Source organism: Rana temporaria, chromosome 4 (assembly GCF_905171775.1).
Source record: "Rana temporaria chromosome 4, aRanTem1.1, whole genome shotgun sequence".
Taxonomy (NCBI): domain Eukaryota; kingdom Metazoa; phylum Chordata; class Amphibia; order Anura; family Ranidae; genus Rana; species Rana temporaria.
In genome coordinates, this window is record NC_053492.1 from 316,023,310 (window position 1) to 316,042,605 (window position 19,296).

Consider the following 19,296-nt stretch of genomic DNA (forward strand, 5'->3'; position numbering starts at 1 on the left):
AAGCTATAGAAGAATTCTAATGTTGTATGACACTAGTAATAATTATATTTATAAATTATTATTACTATTATTATTATTATTATTATTACTAGTCAACCAACATTCAAATTCTTCTATAGACTATGGGCCAAGCATTTGCCTGGAAATGTACGATTGCAGCGTTGTACAGTTTAGCTGCTTGTCGAATCTTCTTAGAACTTTCGACAGACACCATAAGCCTTCAATGACAGATTTGACGTTTGTATGTTTTTCGCTGCTTCCTCGAATCTTCGCCATTCATGTCGAATGGTCTACCCCAACACTGTCTCTATAATGTCAAATCTTTTCTCTCTATGTCGAATCTTTTCTGTAGAATAATCTTGGAATAATAGAGTTAAGGTTAGGCACATTCGACCACAGGTTTGATAGACACAGATTGCTATTGTCAGCATCATGTCGAATCTCCTATCTATATCGAACTGTTGTAGCAACGAAAACGAAAATAAAGCATTTTTTATGTCGGATCTTTTGAATTTTGGATTCTGCACGTTCGTTTTTGTTTGTTAAAACGATAGCGAAAATACACAAAATTCGGACGAAAATGCATTCGGACAAAAACACATGTTGTAAAGAAATCAAATCATGATACATATAACCAAACTTGAAAATATATTTATAATTACATTTAAATTGCTAAAAAACACATCCATGACATGCATTGCTACATTATTTTTAATTTCTACATTCACTATGTTCTTTTGTTATTTTCAGAAAAATAATGGCTAGAAGTATTCTAGTGTTCATTTCATGCATGGCTGTCAGGTCTATTGTCAGGTCTATTGCCATCTACTACCAAGGACAATATTACCGTATTTATCGCGGTATAACGCGCTCCTGCGTATACCGCGCACCCCTAATGTTGCCCCGAATCCTGTGGAAAAAAAGTATTTTTTGTACTTACAGTTTTGGTGTCTTGCGCGGCATCCATCGGCGGCCTCGTCGGGTCCGGCGTCCGTCTGCGGCTTCGGGTGTCCTCTTCGTCGGGTACGGGTCCTTCTGCGGCTTCCGGGGGTCCTCTTCGTCGGGTCAGGGGTCCGTCTGCGGCTTCGGGTGTCCTCTTCGTCGGGTCCGGCGTCCTTCTGCGGTGTCCTCGCGTCCTCCCCGCTCGTTTTTCCGCGCCGAGTTTGAATACTGCGCCGGCATATACCGAGCGCAGTACACTCGTGTATCGTCGGGCAGGCTCGGCAACTCTCGCGCTGACGTCCTGTATGCTCAGGACGTCAGCGCGAGAAGTGCCGAGACTGCCCGAAGATACACGAGTGTACTGCGCTCGGTATATGCCGGCGCAGTATTCAAACTCGTGGCGGGAAAGCGGGTATCGGCGTATACCGCGCACCCACGATTTTGCCCTGATTTTCAGGGCAAAATAGTGCGCGGTATACGCCGATAAATACGTTACCTGATAGTGGCCACAGAGTATCAACACAGATGATGGAAGTGATAGCGAGAGACATATGAAATGAAGTACAAAGCAGGCTTACTTGCCTCAGGCAATGACATAGTACACTATGGGCCAGATTCACAGAAAAAGTACGCCGGAGTATCTGCTGATACTCCGGCGTACTTTCAAATTTGCCGCGTCGTATCTTTATTTGTAATTCACAAACAATGATACGACGGCTTTTGGCTAAGATCCGACAGGTGTACGGCTTCGTACGCCTTCGGATCGTAGGTGTAATTCTCCGGCGGCCGCTGGGTGGAGTTTGCATCGTTTTCCAGCGTCGGGTATGCAAATTAGCTGTTTACGGCGATCCACGAAGGTACGCGTGTTCGTCGCATTCTCTTACGTCGTCGCTAGTCGGTTTTTCCCGTTGCAATCTTAAGCCTGCTATTTCATGGCTTAGATTTAGAACAGCCATGTTAAAGTATGGCCGTCGTTTCCACGTCGAATTTCAATTATTTTTCTTTTTGCGTAAGACGTCCGGGAAATACGAAAGTACGTTACGCACGTTGCCGTTCAAAGAACACGTCGGGAGCCGTAATTTCACGCAAAGCACGGCGGGAAATTTCCTAACGGAGCATGCGCAGAACGTTCGGCGCGGGAACGCCCAATAGTACACGCCCAATTTGAATTAGGCGGGCTTGCGCCGGACGGCTTTACGATACGCCGCCGCAAGTTTACAGGCAAGTGCTTTGTTTACAGGCAAGTGCTTGTGGCGGCGTAACGTAAAGGGGATACGTTACGCCACCGTAATTATTCCTGAATCTGGCCCTATAAACCTATAGAGATAATGTAGCCTTTAATCACATATGAAGACTAATAATGTATTTACCACCAAAGTGTATAAATAAATGTAGACATTTTCTCAGCCAATGTCATAAAGTCCTGCTTTGTTTGCATAATACGGATTGGGTGCATCTAGGACCAAAGGGCCAGATTCACAAAAGGGATACGACGGCGTATCTGCTGATACGCCGTCGTATCCCTGTTTCTATCTATGCGACTGACTCATAGAATCAGTTGTGCATAGATATCCCTAAGATCCGACAGGATGCAGTACCGCGGCCGCCGCTGGGGAGAGTTTGCGTCGTAAACCAGCGTCGGGTATGCAAATTAGCAGTTACGGCGGTCCACCAGTGTTAGTTTGCCGTCGCAAAGATAGGGCACCTTTTACAAAGTGTAAAATTACTACACCATGTAAAAGTATACCCGTCTTTCCCGCGTCGCTTTTGATTTTTTTTTTAAAACATTTTTTTCCCGGCGCAAGTCTTTTTTTCAAGTTGCGATTCACAAAACGTCGGCGCATCGTAATTTTGCGCAAAGCACGTTGGGAAATTTGCGTCGGGAGCATGCGCAGTACGTCCGGCGCGGGAGCGCGCCTAATTTAAATGGTACCCGCCCCATTTGAATTGGCCCGCCTTGCGCCGGACGGATTTAGGATACACCGCCGCAAATTTCCAGGTAAGTGCTTTGTGGATCGGGCACTTAGACAGAAAATTTGCGGCGGTGTAACCTAAATCGGTTACGTTACGCTGCGCCCGGGCTACGTGAATCTGGCCCAAAGTGCTTATGTTATTGAAAAAATGCTGAAACTTTTGGAGTGATCGTCCTTTTTTTCTCCAGAGAAAGGGGAACAACCTTCTTCTGTATATGAATTGTGGTCAAATATTGGCCCACTCAGAGAGAAATGCCACAGTAAAGCCTCGTACACACGATCGTTTTTTCCGACGGAAATTGTGTAATGACAGGCTGTTGTCAGAAAATCTGACCGCTTGTACGCTCCATCAGACAATTGTTGTCATATTTTCTGACAACAAATGTGGGATAGCATGCTTTAAAATTTTCCGACGACAAATGTGTGATGTCGGATTTTCCGATCGTGTTTACACAAGTATGTCGGAAAAAAATCCAAAGTATAAACATGCATGCTCAGAAGCAATGCTCACCATAACAACAATAGCAGAAGTTGGCCAAAGGGTGGTGCTAAAAAGCTGAAAAACCAAGTAGTTTCATGTTTGTTGGCCAACAATTCTTTGCCGTTTGTATGCAATACAAGTTCACGGCCAACGCCCTTCAGACAAAAGTCAGCCTCTTTCGTCTGATGAAAATCTGATCGTGTGTACGAAGCTTTAGTTTAGTTTGGAAGGCAATTTTGAATTCAGACAGAGTTCATTTCTGTAGCAGTATCAATAAGGTATCAGCTTATGAAGCCAGACAATTCTAAGAGCTTACAGTATAAATCATTGAGCTGACTGATTTAGTCATCATTGAACTTCCAAGTTAAAATAAATAATCTAATTTCCATAACATCATAAGCAATCTGGAGCCATTGTACACAAGTGTGATATGTGACAAAATAACTTTTATTCAAAGTATAAGCATTATTTTGATTTTAGTATCAGCATTATTCTTGCTTTGGCCGATTGACACATTTCATTGACTAATAATAAATTATATGTTCATCCTTTCAGATTCTCAAAATGCCCATTTATATGGTACTACAGGTAATATTATTTTATTATTTCTTCAAAAAATAAATAAATAATCTGTCACTCATAAAGCAGGACTGTGGTTGTTGCAGAGACAAGGTAGAACTTTTACTTCTTACAGTATATTTATGGGCCATTGTCAGTTATTCAGCAGTGAAAAATCAGCTATGATGTTTTTTTAACCAGCTGATGACCTTAAGTGTACAAGTTATATTCTAAAAACCTCACCTAAATACGTTGGTACAATCTGATAGTCATTGTGGCAATCTGGTTCTGTCTCTGTGTCACAGGAGCCACTGCAGTGGTTTCTCTGTATTTGACACCAGCAAACAGTGAGGCATGGGCAGTTATGGGCATGGTGTTAGGACATAGGCTTAATGTGACATACTTTTCCACCTTGATACGGTAGGATAAAAGAGCAATGTCAAGCTACTCATGAGCACAAAAGCACAAGTGTGTTCAGCCATGCATTATTTTGGCTGGCTGGACAAACATCTGCATCTCCCTGGGTGTAGAAAAATATGGGCAGTTTTTTTCTAGATCTACTTTGTGTCTGCAAATGTATATTCCCTAGAGCATAGGTGTGTGCAGCCTTTTGCATTAGGTTGTGCACCCCAAAGCTCAAACACACATGCCTTTCTCTGAAGCCTCAGCTGCATGGGGCAGTGAATAAATGGAAATTGCTCTATGCTGAGCGGCTTCCTGTTCATTCACAAACTGAAGCATAGTGGACACGGTTTACTATGCTTTAGTTATAAATGAACACAGTGAGTGTTCAGTTAGAAAAGGAAGAGGTCAGTAAATGAAATATTGGCTAGCCCTTTTATCTACTCTCTATCTTGAAACATCCCCCACGGCAGCCAAGGGAAGAGGAGGGAAGCCAGCAGCACTGCGTGGAGCAACATGCGTGAAAGCCTGGGCCGCAGGGGAAGTCATCACCGCACAGAGTGATTAGGGTGTGCCTAGGCACATTGACACCCCCCCTGCGCACGCCTATGCCCTAGAGCTGAACTTCAGGGAAATTTTTTTTACCCTTGCAGTGGGTCCCACTCCCACTGTATGGGTAACTGCTTGTTCTGCCTAGAGCAGTGTTTCTCAAACCTCTTTGTCTTGCGGTGCACCAAAAAGATCTACAACATTTCGTGAAAAGATGTAACAATTTTTGTGGCCAGCAATAAATATATAAAAAAGCAGAAGTCTTGTGTGATCCCCAATATTATATATCAGTAATATATAATATTGGGGATCACAGAAGACTGTTGCTTTGTATATATTATACAGTATTTTCCTGCTGATATAATAATGGGGAACGGGGATCACACAAGACTGCTGCTTATATTTACTGCTGATATACTCACACACTGGTCCATCTGTCCCCATCTCTTCTATCGCCTTACCTTCTCAGCTCCACATGTGTGGGACAGCCAGGGACTTCTGGCTCCTCTGTTCTGTTGTGGGTGTGACTGGAGGAGGGAATGATGTCACATTGAGGCTCGCTGTGCCCAGCACCTCATTGGCTGGATGCGCCTGGCACAACACCTGTCCTGGTACACTGCTGACAGCCAGGCCACAGCCCAATCATATTCTGGATCAAGATTGGCAGGGTCTGGTGGTGGCGAATATCATGCAATACAATCGTGCACAGGCTAGACAACACAGATAACCGTGTACGTGTGAGGCCTGCACATACTTGCTCAGTGAGTGACAGTCAGTACTATGCTGGCAGAGCAGCGGAGTCTCACGGTGTGGAGCCGATGCAGCCAGTGCCAGGTCCGGTGAACAACATGAATGATCCCACGACACACCTGCAGTTCTCCCACGGCACACAAGCACACAGTTTGAGAAACACTGGCCTAGAGAGATGATATACTTACCTTACTCTTTATCCCAGATCCTTCTCTTTCTGCGACCAGACTCTTAAAAGCCCAGTCGCAGCTATTTGATGTCTTCATGTACAATGCAAGACCAGCAATTATATCCTGCATTGTATAGGGGGACATTGAGGACCTGTCCACATTCCAAAATGGTCTAACAATGGAGGAGAAAGCTTGCTGCTGAGAGAGTTAGGAATAAGGCAAGTATTTAACCTTCTTCATCAGCCCCTAACAAAATGAGCAGTTAACTATTGTTAACAGCTAAATTCAGTCTAAACAAGTCCAAGTTACTATGTGATGCACAAGCCTCCTAAATTAAAAAAAAAAAGCTTCCTTTAGTGCTATGAATCAGGAAAGCAGTGGACAGGACTAGGCAAGGCCAAATGCTGGCTTAAGAATTGGCAGTGACAATGCTGATAGCTATGCCCCCTGCAACATTTTTCATCCCACTGTAGGCACAATCTACATGAGGGTGACATCAACATCATAGGCAGCTGCATTAGGTGAACTTCTCTGGCAGGATTACCAGGTTTTGGTGAGACTTTGCAGGCAGACTAAGAGAAAACTGTAAACACAGACTTTAAGTATTTTTTTTTTTGTGCATGAATATCAGTGGGGTTGAATGTTTTTTATGCCCACACTTCTCCGCTGTCTTGCTTTTTCTTTTGTGTTTAGAAAATGTTGTGAAGCACTAGTATATAGAAGAAATCAAACTGACTTATTAGAAATAGAGAAAAACACTCCTGTGGTGCATGAAGTGGTGTAACTTCCTCTCTAGGGTCTGGAGCTAGCACCACACTTCTCTTTTATTTCTGATAGGTCAGGATCTGTGGCCAGTCTATAAAAAGTGACAGTTACAGTGCATTACACACATCCCCCCTATCATCCTTTATTTACCTTTATCCTCACAGACATAACCTGGGCCTGTTGACTTTTACTGTACTCCAAGTCTTTCTTTTCTTGCAGACTTCAATATGTATTGTTAGTGAACAATGTCATACCACAAAGAGTGTTCCAGGCATAGTGGCTGTATACTTTATTTATTAGCTTGTATACTGTGAGTACTTTTGCTAAAAAAAAAAAAAATTTTACAGAATATATAAAAATTATACAAAAAATGCAAACCCGCAAGACAGAATGAAGACAAGCCATTGATGGAGACAATATTCAAAATGTTGCTCATTCACATTTTTTTATTTGTTTTACGTATACTGTATACTTGCCTCTAGTTACTGAAATTTAGTAACACATATGTATTTTGTTTACAGAGCATCCACAATACCCAGATTTTACAACAGGTATTTTGTTGGATTGTGTTACTATGTGTCTATCTCTTATTCTGTTTGAACAAATAATGATGATGACTATAATTATGATTTATAATAGGATATGCACCATAAAATCTGCAGTCTTAGCTTATTTAAGAAGAAAATTCATGGTCACATATGTGTTTCATTTACAGCAATTGCACAGCACCCACATTGGACAACACGTATGTATTAATCTTTGCATTTATTTTCTATTATTTGGAATTGTTTAATTACAATGCCTATGGTTATTTATTTTTATATATATCACAGAGCAATACACCAGTTGTGGAGGTCACATCATGCAGTTTTCTGGGGTTATAACCAGCCCAAATTTCCCCAGTGATTATCCACCTAATAGTTTCTGCGTATGGGAAATTGAGACATCAAGAGAGTATCGTGTGGAGTTGACGTTTACACATTTTCAGTAAGTGCATAGAAGAATTAACCTATACTGTGAAAAATTTAGGATGCTATTGCTAACCTCCTTCTGAAAATGCTGATTCCCCTTCTGTCCATGGGTCACTGACCCAGAACATGCATGCAGATTGGAAAGATATTGACGTTAAAATATATATTTAAAGTAAAAATAAATTGAAGTCATACTCAAGGTCAGTGGTTCAAAAGCAATAAAAAAAACAGTGGATCAGCATGACAACCTAGCAACTAACATTTTCAGAAAGATAGGTCAGTAATGGAAGTTTACATATTACCTATACCACAGCACTGTCATAAAATCAAACCAAATCTATTCAAAATGTTGTTCAGTGCAATAAATATGTGAATATATAAACAAACAATCCCATTATATTTTAAACGTCCATCTATAACTGTATAACATGCTTCTTTGTTCAGATAAAAGTGCTCCATGCTCACATAAAGCTCTTAGCACTCCACAAAGTGCTCAGGGCCAATGTAGTGCTTCCACACACTCTCCGGACCAAATAAACTGTATGCATGTTCAGCACAGAAGTTATAGCAGGATTGGGGAACAACCCTCCTGGGAACTCTGGCCGCAACATTCTGCCTCTTCACCAAAGATCTCCTGATGCTCATACACCCCTCCTGTATATGTGTGTGCCTGTTCTTGGGCTTTCCCTTCCATCTCTTCCCAGTCCATTCTGGTAGAAGGTGATTCTGTTCTGGCTAGTAGCACAACTTTTTCACAAGTTCTCTTCAGGCTGGTATCCCAGAAGATTGTGTTAACCAACCGCTGTTAATTCAATTAGCTACACAGTCTACTTCCTTCTTTTTTAGAGATGCATTTATGATTTAAGTTGATGAATTATTATTTTCTTTTTACATTTTGAAAAACATAGTTTAAATACATATTTATACACAATTTAAATAAAATAAATAAATACATAAAAATAAAGCCATTGCAATAAATAGTATTTGAATAATTAAATCTGCGTAGCTAGCATCAAATATCAGTAGCCGTTTGAAGCTGGAAGTAGGCATTAGATAAGCACACACAGATAATCTAAGTGACCAATTAAATTTTTGTTACAGATAGGTGCACTGAGCCGACGTTAAAAAGCATGCGATAATTACCACCAGGGTTTAGCTGGTGGTATCACATGCAGTATTTGTCAAAAAACTGTCTGGGGGTTGGGGGCCCCCAGACTGTTACTTGACAAATAGCTGGTTGCTACGGAGTGGGCCGGGATTTAAAAAAATAAACGGCGTGGGGTCCCTCTCAGAATCCATACCAGACCCTTATCCAAGCATGCAGCCTGTCAGGTCAGGAAAGGAGGGGGTCGAGCAAGCCATACCAGGCCACATGCCCTCAACATGGAGGGGTGGGTGCTTTGGGGTGGGGGGGGGCTCTGCACCTTGTTCATGTTAATGGAAACAAGGCCCTCTTCCAGACAACCATTGGTGGTGGTTATGGGGGTCTGCAGGCAGGGGGCTTATCGGAATCTGGAAGCCCTCTCTAACAAGGGGGCCCCAGATCCTGCCCCCCCGATCTGAATGAGTATGGGTTAGAGGTGTAGTGTTACAAAACACAAGAGATTACTTTTATTAGTCCTTTATTAAAGCGGATCTCCCACGCCTAATCGTTTTTTTTTTAATGGGCTATTCAAATCTGTAATAGCACTGCTGTGCTAAACTCACGTTTCCGGTGTCCGACCGCCGCTCCGCTGTTAATCCGTCCATAATAAATACTTATATTCTGGTTTGCCTCCCGTCGCCATCTTGGCTTTGGGCGTTCGATTCCAACAAGCAGCTACTTCCTATTTGCGGTGGATGCTGTCCCAGCATCCACCGCTCGATCTCGTGCATGTGCACTGGCAAAGGTGCCCGGCGGCTTGAGCGTCTCTGTTGTCATCGCAACGGCAGACGAAGTCGCGCGATGTTAGACAACAGAGCGGAATATTATAATTAGGGAGCTCTGATACTGGCTCCCAGCAGACACAGCGCGGCACAGCAAACTGCAGAAAACCCGTCGGAAACCCGAGGGGGGGCAGACCGGAAGCAAGGCTGATAAATAAGGTACACGATTGCTAATTGAAATTAAAATAGCCGATTCATCATTAGTTTGGAGCGGTAGGAATATGGAGCTACAGTTAAATTGAGGGTGGAGATCCGCTTTAAATGTCTTCTCTCTCCGGTAGTTTCTTCCCCCTCCGGTGATTCTTCTCCCTCTGGTGTTTCTTCTCACTCTGCGGTCTTCTCCTTACGCTGTCTTCTCTTTCCGCTGTTTCTTCTCTATCTTTTCTCTCCGGTGATATCTGCTTTGTTTGCCATTAAAAATAAATGCTGGCTATCGTAGGGCCCTTTAAGAGCATTGGTGCACTTAACGACAGTCACAGTTATATTTACCCTCTATTCATTCCAATGCAGGTGGACCAAGGTGCCTGATTTTGTCACTTTTTTGGTCATTCATTTTAATAGGCTACCCTATGCATGACAATTGCTCAAAAGAGGACTGATCTTTTTGGGGGCTATTTAAAAAAAAAATTGCATCACACTACAATACATGAAATATTAGCATGTCTTGTGGTGCGATTCAGCAAATGTGCTTTGGCTGGTGCATTTGAGTTGCTATTAAGAATGAATGACTGCCCAGTGGAATAAATAAAGGTGCAGCATAGGAACAGTATAGTCTCAGTAAAGGTGCAAGGTATATGTGGTTCAGATGCGCTAAAGGTTTGAGGGTGTTATAGGGTGTCATAGAGTTTGTATAGGCGCAGTCTAGGTTTGGAATAAGTGCGGTATAGAGTGCAGTATGGGTGCGGTATGGATTGGGTACACTTAGTGTCCTGCTGTCAGTGGCTTAGTCCCTCCTACCAGTATCAGCAATGGGAGAATAGCCCTCTCACTAGCCCATGGGATGCTGGGATGACCCAAAATCCTCCAGTGATCAGCGGTGGAAATCAGAGAGGAGTAGACACTCCAGTCTCCCTGTGGCAGCGGTTCAGGTGCTGAGATGTGTGTGTCCTCCCTCCCAGTATCAGGCTTGGATCTCAACTGGTATGGTCTCCCGCTAACAGGCCAATATCCAGACAGAGGTGATCTCTCACTCTACCTTTAGTGGTACCAAGTAGAAAAACTTTTCTGGGCAATTTAATAAAAAGTCATGTAAATGTTATAGTGCTATAGTGCAGCCATTACATGGCTACTGTCTCAAACTACAACTCCCAGGATTCTCAATACTCTGCATAGAAGTCTATGGGCTTGCTTAGCTTTAGCTCTACTTCTGCTGGTTGGAGGAGGATGATGCAGCAGCATACATATATAATATCACAGCAGAGGGAGAGAGGCAAAAAAAAGCAACATTTCCTTCTCCATGTTGCACCTGGCCACACAAGTCTTTAGACTTTAGTTAGCTATGGTAGTCTTTTAATTGTTTCCCATATGTGTTGATTGTACACGCTATATATACACATTCCTTGCACCTGGAGGAATCATTCTAACACAGATGCCTTTGTAGACTGGCCCTTAGGCTGCTTTCACACTGAGCAACGTCGGGCGTATTTTTAGCGGCGCTTTACTGTTTTTTTGGCGTAGAAAAGGGGTCAAAAATCGCCCGCAAAGCGGCGCTTTGCTGGCGGCTCGGCAGTGCTGCCCATTGATTTCAATAGGCAGGGACGCTTTAGGAGCGGTGTATACACTGCTCCTACAGTGCTGTAAAGATGCGGCTTGCAGGACATTTTTTAGCATCCTGCCAATGCATCGCTCCAGTGCGAAAGCACCTGGGCTTTCACATTGGAGTGAGAGGAGAGGCGCTTTACAGGCGCTATGCAGACGCTATTGTTAGTGCTATAGCGCCTGTAAAGCGCCTCAGTGTGAAAGCAGCCTTACACTGTACATGATCCCATTAAACTAGAGGGAGCCCATAAACTGAACACAGTCCGGGGAAAAATGTATAATTAATGTACTGCTGGTTTAAAACAAATGTATCACTCGAGGACTGGTGCAATCAATCACCTGGAACTTTATGGATGTTGTCACTTTAGCATTTATTAGTGACATGCTGCACTGCAGCTATTTGTGGTCTGTATTCTCATTTAGCTTACCTTGAAAAAAGTTACTGTATCCTGGTTTTGATAGTTTTTACTTTATTTTTTTATTTTGTTTAGCACCCATTATTACATCATCTCATGATTACATATTGTACACCATGCAAACAGCAGTGTTAGCAATTTGCTAACTTCTTATTATCTGTAAGATTTGAATAAAGGTAAGATTTTCAAAGTTCAAAGCAGCTAATTCCCTTATTTATAATTGTAAAAATGGTAGGGCCAGCAGCAATTCAGATGCATCGAAACCATAAATCGATTGTTGCATTACTTAACCAGAAACGAGTAGGTGGGGACACACCATTACAACAGGCTGTCATTTCAACAGTATCAGACGGTGCATATGAATTACTTATGCTGCAATGATAAAAAGGTATGCTGCCCCTCAAGGACTTGAAAACCTTGGTAAGTGCCTAGTTTCCTCCACCCCTTCCCTCTTCCCCTCATGCCAGCACTAATGGTAAATGGTGGGTGTGTGGATATTTGTATCCACTTTTTTAAAGAGAAATAAATGTTTTAAAACGAAACATCTATCCACCAAATAGATTTATCTGGAATATTTTCACTCATGGATATGTTACAATGACCACTTTGCTTTTATATTGTGTGTTGGATTACATTACCTTTACAACCCCTTTAAGCAACAAAGCCCATGTGGTTTGTCTGTTCTGTAGGGCTATATACAGAATTTCTAAGATTGTGTTTTGTTGTTAGACTAGAATCATCATCAAACTGTATGTACGACTGGGTGAAGATATATGATGGGCCTCCTCGAAACTCTATGCTTTTGGCAATGCTTTGTTATCCTTCAAACATCACTTTGTACAGTTACCGCTCATCATCGAATATCATCAGCATTGAATTTAAAAGTGATATCATTATTCAAAGTTCTGGATTCCGTGCTGACTTTTCATCAGTTGTGGCAGGTAAAAGATTCAATATTCAAATTTTGTGGAACACTTACACATTAACTAACTACATTATGCACCATGTTTTAAAATGTATATTTACCCTCTATTCATTCCAATGCAGGTGGACCAAGGTGCCTGATTTTGTCACTTTTTTGGCCATTCATTTTAATAGGCTACCCTATGCATGACAATTGCTCAAAAGAGGACTGATCTTTTTGGGGGCTATTTAAAAAAAAAATTGCATCACACTACAATACATGAAATATTAGCATGTCTTGTGGTGCGATTCAGCAAATGTGCTTTGGCTGGTGCATTTGAGTTGCTATTAAGAATCAATGTCTGCCCAGTGGAATGGCAGAGCCCAGGAACCATTGGCACCACCTGCTGGGGGAGGGTGTTCACCCCTTTAAAAAAGATCACTTTAATCGGAAACATTCTTTGACCATACTACAACCAACAACAGTACGCTTATCGTAGTTTAAATACACTCTGGTCTACATGTTTCACAGCTATAAACTGATTTATTAGGACCAAGATGAGGTGTTGCTTAAAATGTGGATTATTGTTCATTGGCAAACAGGTCAGTATGTCTGTATATCCACTTCAGCTCCAGGCCATTTCTAGTACTTTTTGTTTGCATGTAACAATCAGTATTTTTTGCTAGAAAATGTCTTAGAACCCCAAAACATTATATAGTTTTTTGGGAAAAAATACACTTTTTTGAATTGCAATGCAAAAAAAACACAATACATAACCCAATTTATTTTTGTAAAATTTAAAAGATGATGTTATGCCGAGTAATTATATACCAAATATCTCATTCTTTAAAATTACGCACACCCACGCATTGGAGAAAAACAGTAACTAACCATTATAAGTAGCATAACCATTTTACTAACCATAGGCAATGCTTTAAAAGCCTTTACAGGTTACCACTTTGGATTTACAGAGGTCTAGTGCTAGAATTACTGCCCATGATCTGATGTTCATGGTGATACCTCACATGTGTGGGACGATAGCTGTTTGGGTGCGTGTGGGACCCACGCGTATGTTAGCCTTGATGTGGAAATTCTTTATACGCAATGTGTAATCCATGTCTCCTGCGCTAATAAAGTACCCTTTCAGCCTTTTGGTATAATGCTCCCCTATTTCAGAGTAAAACAGACATAACCACTGTCTTCACATCCTTAGCTCCATAGGCCGACTTCCTTTTGGAGCCTGTCTTTTGTTTATTCATAGTACTTAAAGTGGAGGTTCACCCTAAAACAATTATATAACATTACATCCAGCATACTAACGACATGTACAGTATGGGGAAAATAACAATATAATGGTATGTACAGCAAAAAAAAAAAAAAATACCAGCATACTGTACATGTCGTTAGTATGCTGGATGTAATGTTATATAATTGTTTTAAGGTGAACCTCCACTTTAACAATAGAGCTTGGTAGCTTCACAACCAGCCAATCAAGCACAGCCACTGCTTCAAACAGGAGGAATTATACAAATCTCAACCAATGAACAATGACTAGGGGAGTTTATGGTCGTGTCTGGGCAGGGGCAGTGTGTAGGATGCCCATTGTCTGTGCTCTTTAGCTACAGATAGGAACCACATGGCTGGCCTAAGAACTCATGAACACTTCCCCCAACCACAATGCACACAAAACTCCTGTTTTTACCATTGGCGTGAATCTTTATTCTGCATTGTTAAGAGATCAATGCATACTCAGATTATACTACCATTCCAGAAGATGGGAGACGATCTGCAGAGACACACACCATAGCCACTCCACCTGCTGATCAGACATACAGGGCGACACAAGCGCATATCCCTCCATAACTGATAATGTCTTTGCAGAGTGAACACATACCCCCCAGGGGCCCTTCTCTAGCAGACATATCCCCACTCTGCAAACAGGTATTTGCAACCTCAGGAAGCTTTCCATTACCAAACGGGTCTCAACTGGCATTAGTCTGCCCCAGTCCGCTCTTTAGAGCAGGCTGCAGGAGAACCAACACTGTGACAATACATATTAAATAAATCTTAATAAAATTTCCACAACAGCCTTTTCCTATGAACATGGGGGGATGGAGAAACTTTTATTGATTTTTTATATAATTATTATTATTTTTTTTTTTATATATATAAAACTTTTATTACTGCCACAAGGAATGTAAACATCCCTTGTGACAACAATAGGCACATGACCGGCAGGTACTCTTTATGGAGGAATCTGGGGACCCCAAATCCCTTCTCTGCACTTAAATGCACTCGAAACACCAAGATTGCCATTTTTAAATGCTTTTAGTCATTTGAAAATGGACATATTTTTATATCTTTTTCCATCTTTGCAAAGTTTCATTACCTTGTTACGCAGGTCTTTTGACTGTTCTTTTCTGATCCCCATGGCTTATTATCTAGCCTGCTTAGGGCATCCAAGTGAGAGCTAACAAACTTGTTGACTATTTATACACAGACACTAATTGTGATTTAAAAAGCCACAAATCCGGCGTATCAAGATACGTAGTTTACGTAAGACATACGCCGGCGTAAAGTTACCCCTCATAAAGCAGGGGTAAGTCATGTTAGGTATGGATGTCGGAAACGTACGAACAGCGTCATATTTTGCGCCATTTGCGTAAGTCGTCCGTGAATGGGGCTGGGCATAGGTTACGTTCACGTCGACTAAGCATTGAGCAGGTGCAATTTACTTTGAAAATTCAACGTGATAGTGAGCATGCGCGCGAATGCGCCGTTCGTAAAAAGCGTCAATTACAAGGGGTCATGATTAGTTTACATAAAACACGCCCACCTCTTCCTCATTTTATTTAGGCGCGCTTACGCCGGCACATTTACGCTACGCCGCCATAACTTAGGACGCAAGTGCATTGTGAATACTGCACTTGCCTCTCTAAGTTGCTGCGGCGTAGCGTAAATACGATACGCTACGCCCGCTTAAAGTTACGCCGCCTTACGTGAATCTGGGCCTATGTGTCTAAGCTACAATAAGGATCCTGTTAGCTCGAGTATGTTCAGTCCTATATAGCTCTATAAGATTTCTTTCACATCACTTATATGTGTTTTACTCTTATTTACTAACATTATAAAGTGTATTTTATATTTTCTTGTATGGTGCCTTTTGAGTCCCACAATTTGCTTGTTCCTTTACATACAACAGTGTAAGAAAAAGCTAAATTACACCCATAGGGCCAGATCCACAGACATTTACACTTGCGCCGCGTATCAGAGATACGCTACGACGCCGTACCTTACCTGGCGTACTTTCAAATCCTCAAAGATTTTGCGCCGTAAGTTACGGCGGCGTAGTGTATTTCTGTCAGGGGAATTCAAATCGGCGGGTAGGGGGCGTGATTCATTTAAATGAAGCGCGTCCCCGCACCGATTGAACTGCGCATGCTCCGTTTCGAAATTTCCCGCCGTGCTTTGTGCGAAATGACGTCGCAACGACATCTTTTTTTGAACTTAGACATGACTTACGTCCATTCCTATTCACGGACGACTTACGCAAAAAAAAAATTCAAATTTCGATGCGGGAACAACGGCCATACTTTAACATGGCAAGTCTATCTATATGCCGCAAAATAGCAGCTTTAACTATACGCCGGCAAAAGCCGACTAGAGACGACGTAAGAGAATGCGACGGCTGCGAGTACGTTCGTGGATCGTCGGAAAAAGCTCATTTGCATACCCGACGCGGAAAAACTACGCAAACTCCACCCAGCAGGCGCCAAAGTATTGCACCTACGATCCAAAGGCGTACGAAGCCGTACGCCTGTCGGATCGAATCCAGAAGCCGTCGTATCTTGGTTTGAGGATTCAAACTAAAGATACGACGCGGGTAATTTGAAAGTAAGCCGGCGTATCAGTAGATACGCTGGCGTACTTCCTATGTGGATCTGGCCCAAAGTATTTACAAATGAGCAAAACTAATATAACAATTTTGTGATAAGCAGTTGAAAGAAATTTTATATTTTTTGTAAACAATATTAAATAGATAACTGATTATTTACTGACAATGTATGGCACCTCCAGATGTAATTATTTTTTCTCTCTTAATATATGCAGGTTACACAACAGCACCTCCAGGTAATTATAATTAAAATATACATAAACATCATGCATAAATTAGTATTTTTAGACATTAATGCCAAAATATATGTTTTTTAGACTTCTCTCTCGGTGAGTTTTTTTTAGGATTTTAAAATATAAATACAAAATGTTTTTCCTTCATTAAAATCCATATTATTAAATTTGGAATTCACAGTGGAATTTTGTGCCCCAACGCAGGTCATGTCAATAGTGTTTTGTTGCATGAGACTAACTACTATAAGTATATTTTATAGCCTAATCTAAACTTAGTTTTGCACAGAAGGGTTGGGATCCCTATCATTATTTTATTGGTGCCTGTGTACCTTTTGAAGATATTTATCACTTCCATTTTTCATTGTTACATAGTCCATCTAGAATTTTTTTTTAGAAAAGCTCTATATACACAATTCCATACCCACAGTTGATCCAGAAGAAGCCAAAAAACCCCTTTGAAGCATGATCCAGTTTGCTCCAGCTGGCAGTGATTTTTCTCTGGTGATTGTTGTAACCAAGACAGAAAGGGAAAGGAGATCCAAATTGTTACATCTATCACTGGAACAGCAGATAAAGGGAAATCAACTTGTGGAGAAACCTGTTCTGGTGACAGCTAAGGGATTGGTAGATTTACTCTCCTTTTGCTCTGTCTAATGCCCCGTACACACCATCACTTTATGTGATGAAAAAAAACGACATTTTCTGTGAAGTAAAAAATGACGTTTTTGAAACTTCAATTTTCAAAGACGAAGTTGCCTACACACCATCGTTTTTCTCACAATGTTCTAGCAAAGCGAGGTTACGTTCACCACGTTTTTCCATTGAAGCTCGCTTCATAAGTAGCTTATGGGCATGCGCGGATGAAAAAACGTCGTTTTAAACGACGTTTTTGCTACACACGGTCAATTTCTGTGAAGTAAAAGTTGACGTTTTGAAAAACGACACATAAAATTGAAGCATGCTTCAATTTTTTTTGGTCGTTTTTTAGAAGACATAAAACGACGTTTTCCCCCACACACGGTCAATTAAAGTGACGTTTTTAAAAACTTCATTTTTTTTCATCACATAAAGTGATGGTGTGTACGCAGCATTAGAGACAGAAAGTGAAGGGAAATCTTCTCAATGGAACACAGACCATAAAAAAATTATCTAGGGTCAGGTTGTGATGAACATATGAACTGTTTTCAGTTCAGTTTTTCAGTATTTTGCGGTCTCTTTAAATTATAAATTCAACAGATTTACATAAAGTCTTAGATATTGAGTAAAAATATGTGAAAACATAACACTGACAAGGCGCTTCTGAAATAACATGTGGGTGTCATATATGCACGATACGATAAGACCTCAAAGGGCTGACTAACAGTGATATCAAAAGCCCAAAAACACTGAGGACATTGTAAATGAAAATTCAAAAGTTGAGGATTACATGTTACAGAGAAGGCTTTTGAAACATTAATTTATAAGGGCTACCCTAGGGCGCTAATATCGGAGTAAGGTGACACGTGACATTGAGGTCAAATGGGAAGATATCAGGTTCTTTTCTTTTTTTTTTAACAGAACAGCCATTTTCAGGTGTGGTTAGTGAAGATGCCTCACTTGCCAGTTCATTGTGCAAGGTCAGACAACATTTAGGGACAAGGCCAGGCACATCTATGAGATAAGACAGTTTATCACTTGCTCTACAGACCATGTAATTTATGTACTATGGTGCTCATGCGATCTGCACCATAGGCCTACTTCACAATAGGATCGGTGAACACGGTAGGTTCATTGAGGAATGCTCAGACAAGTACAGTATCCCATGCCACTTCACACAGTGTCATGGCGGGGACATGGGTCCCTTACTGCTAACCAGAAGTTTTCACTATTGTGCAAACGTGAGATCTTTTGGATGCACAAATTAGATACTTTGACTCCCAATGGCCTTAATGAGGATCCAGAGATTCAAAGTGTAATTTTTGATCTTTTTTATAGATACTGGTCTGCGATATAGTATATTTAAATGGTCTGCCTGTTGTTACTCCTCTATTTCTTTCTTTTTTTCCCCTCTATCATGTTTTTATATTCATACAATATTAGTGTGTTATTCGGTATATCAGTTATTTACATGTACTTTAGAGTGCAGCAGAAAGCTGACAATTTTAATCTATATATTTTAAAAAGGTCTATTAGGTGTTAATGTTGCATTCCCCAGTAGTTGATCAGAACATCCTTGGGCTGAGGCATATGCTGGGTTAACTGCTAATTGATGGATGTCGGTGCACAGATATAAACATTGGCTTGCTGGTTGCCTGTCAAAATTTGACAAAGGGGCATACCCTGAAACATGTTATCCTGGCAACCGGTGTGATTCTCTGGTGTGTCTCAGTCTGAGTGACCACCACCACAGACTTCCAGCTACTTCTGGTGACATGGATCCACCCACCTCCTTGCTGTGGTCGGCAGAAATGTTCCAACATGGATCCCACGGTCCCCATCGGTAATCCAGTTACCCAGCTTTTCTGCTTGCCTGTGGTACAGGGTTGGTCATCAACTGGTAACCACTGTTCATCTCATTTGTTTTTTAACCGTGTGTGGAATAAACCTAGACTATTTCAATGGAT

The 19,296-nt window shown here is 41.4% G+C and overlaps 1 protein-coding gene across 3 annotated transcripts in view; it reads left to right on the forward strand.

Annotated features, from left to right (window-relative positions):
• The window catches only part of LOC120937413 (deleted in malignant brain tumors 1 protein-like), a 116,933-nt gene that overhangs the window by 25,980 nt on the left and 71,657 nt on the right, over window positions 1–19,296 (forward strand). For 2 of the 3 annotated variants that reach the window (XM_040350629.1, XM_040350631.1), the window contains 6 exons: window positions 3,952–3,984; window positions 7,112–7,141; window positions 7,306–7,335; window positions 7,424–7,577; window positions 12,391–12,602; window positions 16,676–16,696. In XM_040350629.1, the coding sequence (XP_040206563.1) occupies window positions 3,952–3,984; window positions 7,112–7,141; window positions 7,306–7,335; window positions 7,424–7,577; window positions 12,391–12,602; window positions 16,676–16,696 (480 nt within the window). The remainder of the gene's footprint in view (window positions 1–3,951; window positions 3,985–7,111; window positions 7,142–7,305; window positions 7,336–7,423; window positions 7,578–12,390; window positions 12,603–16,675; window positions 16,697–19,296) is intronic. The other variant, XM_040350630.1, reaches the window with a different exon arrangement.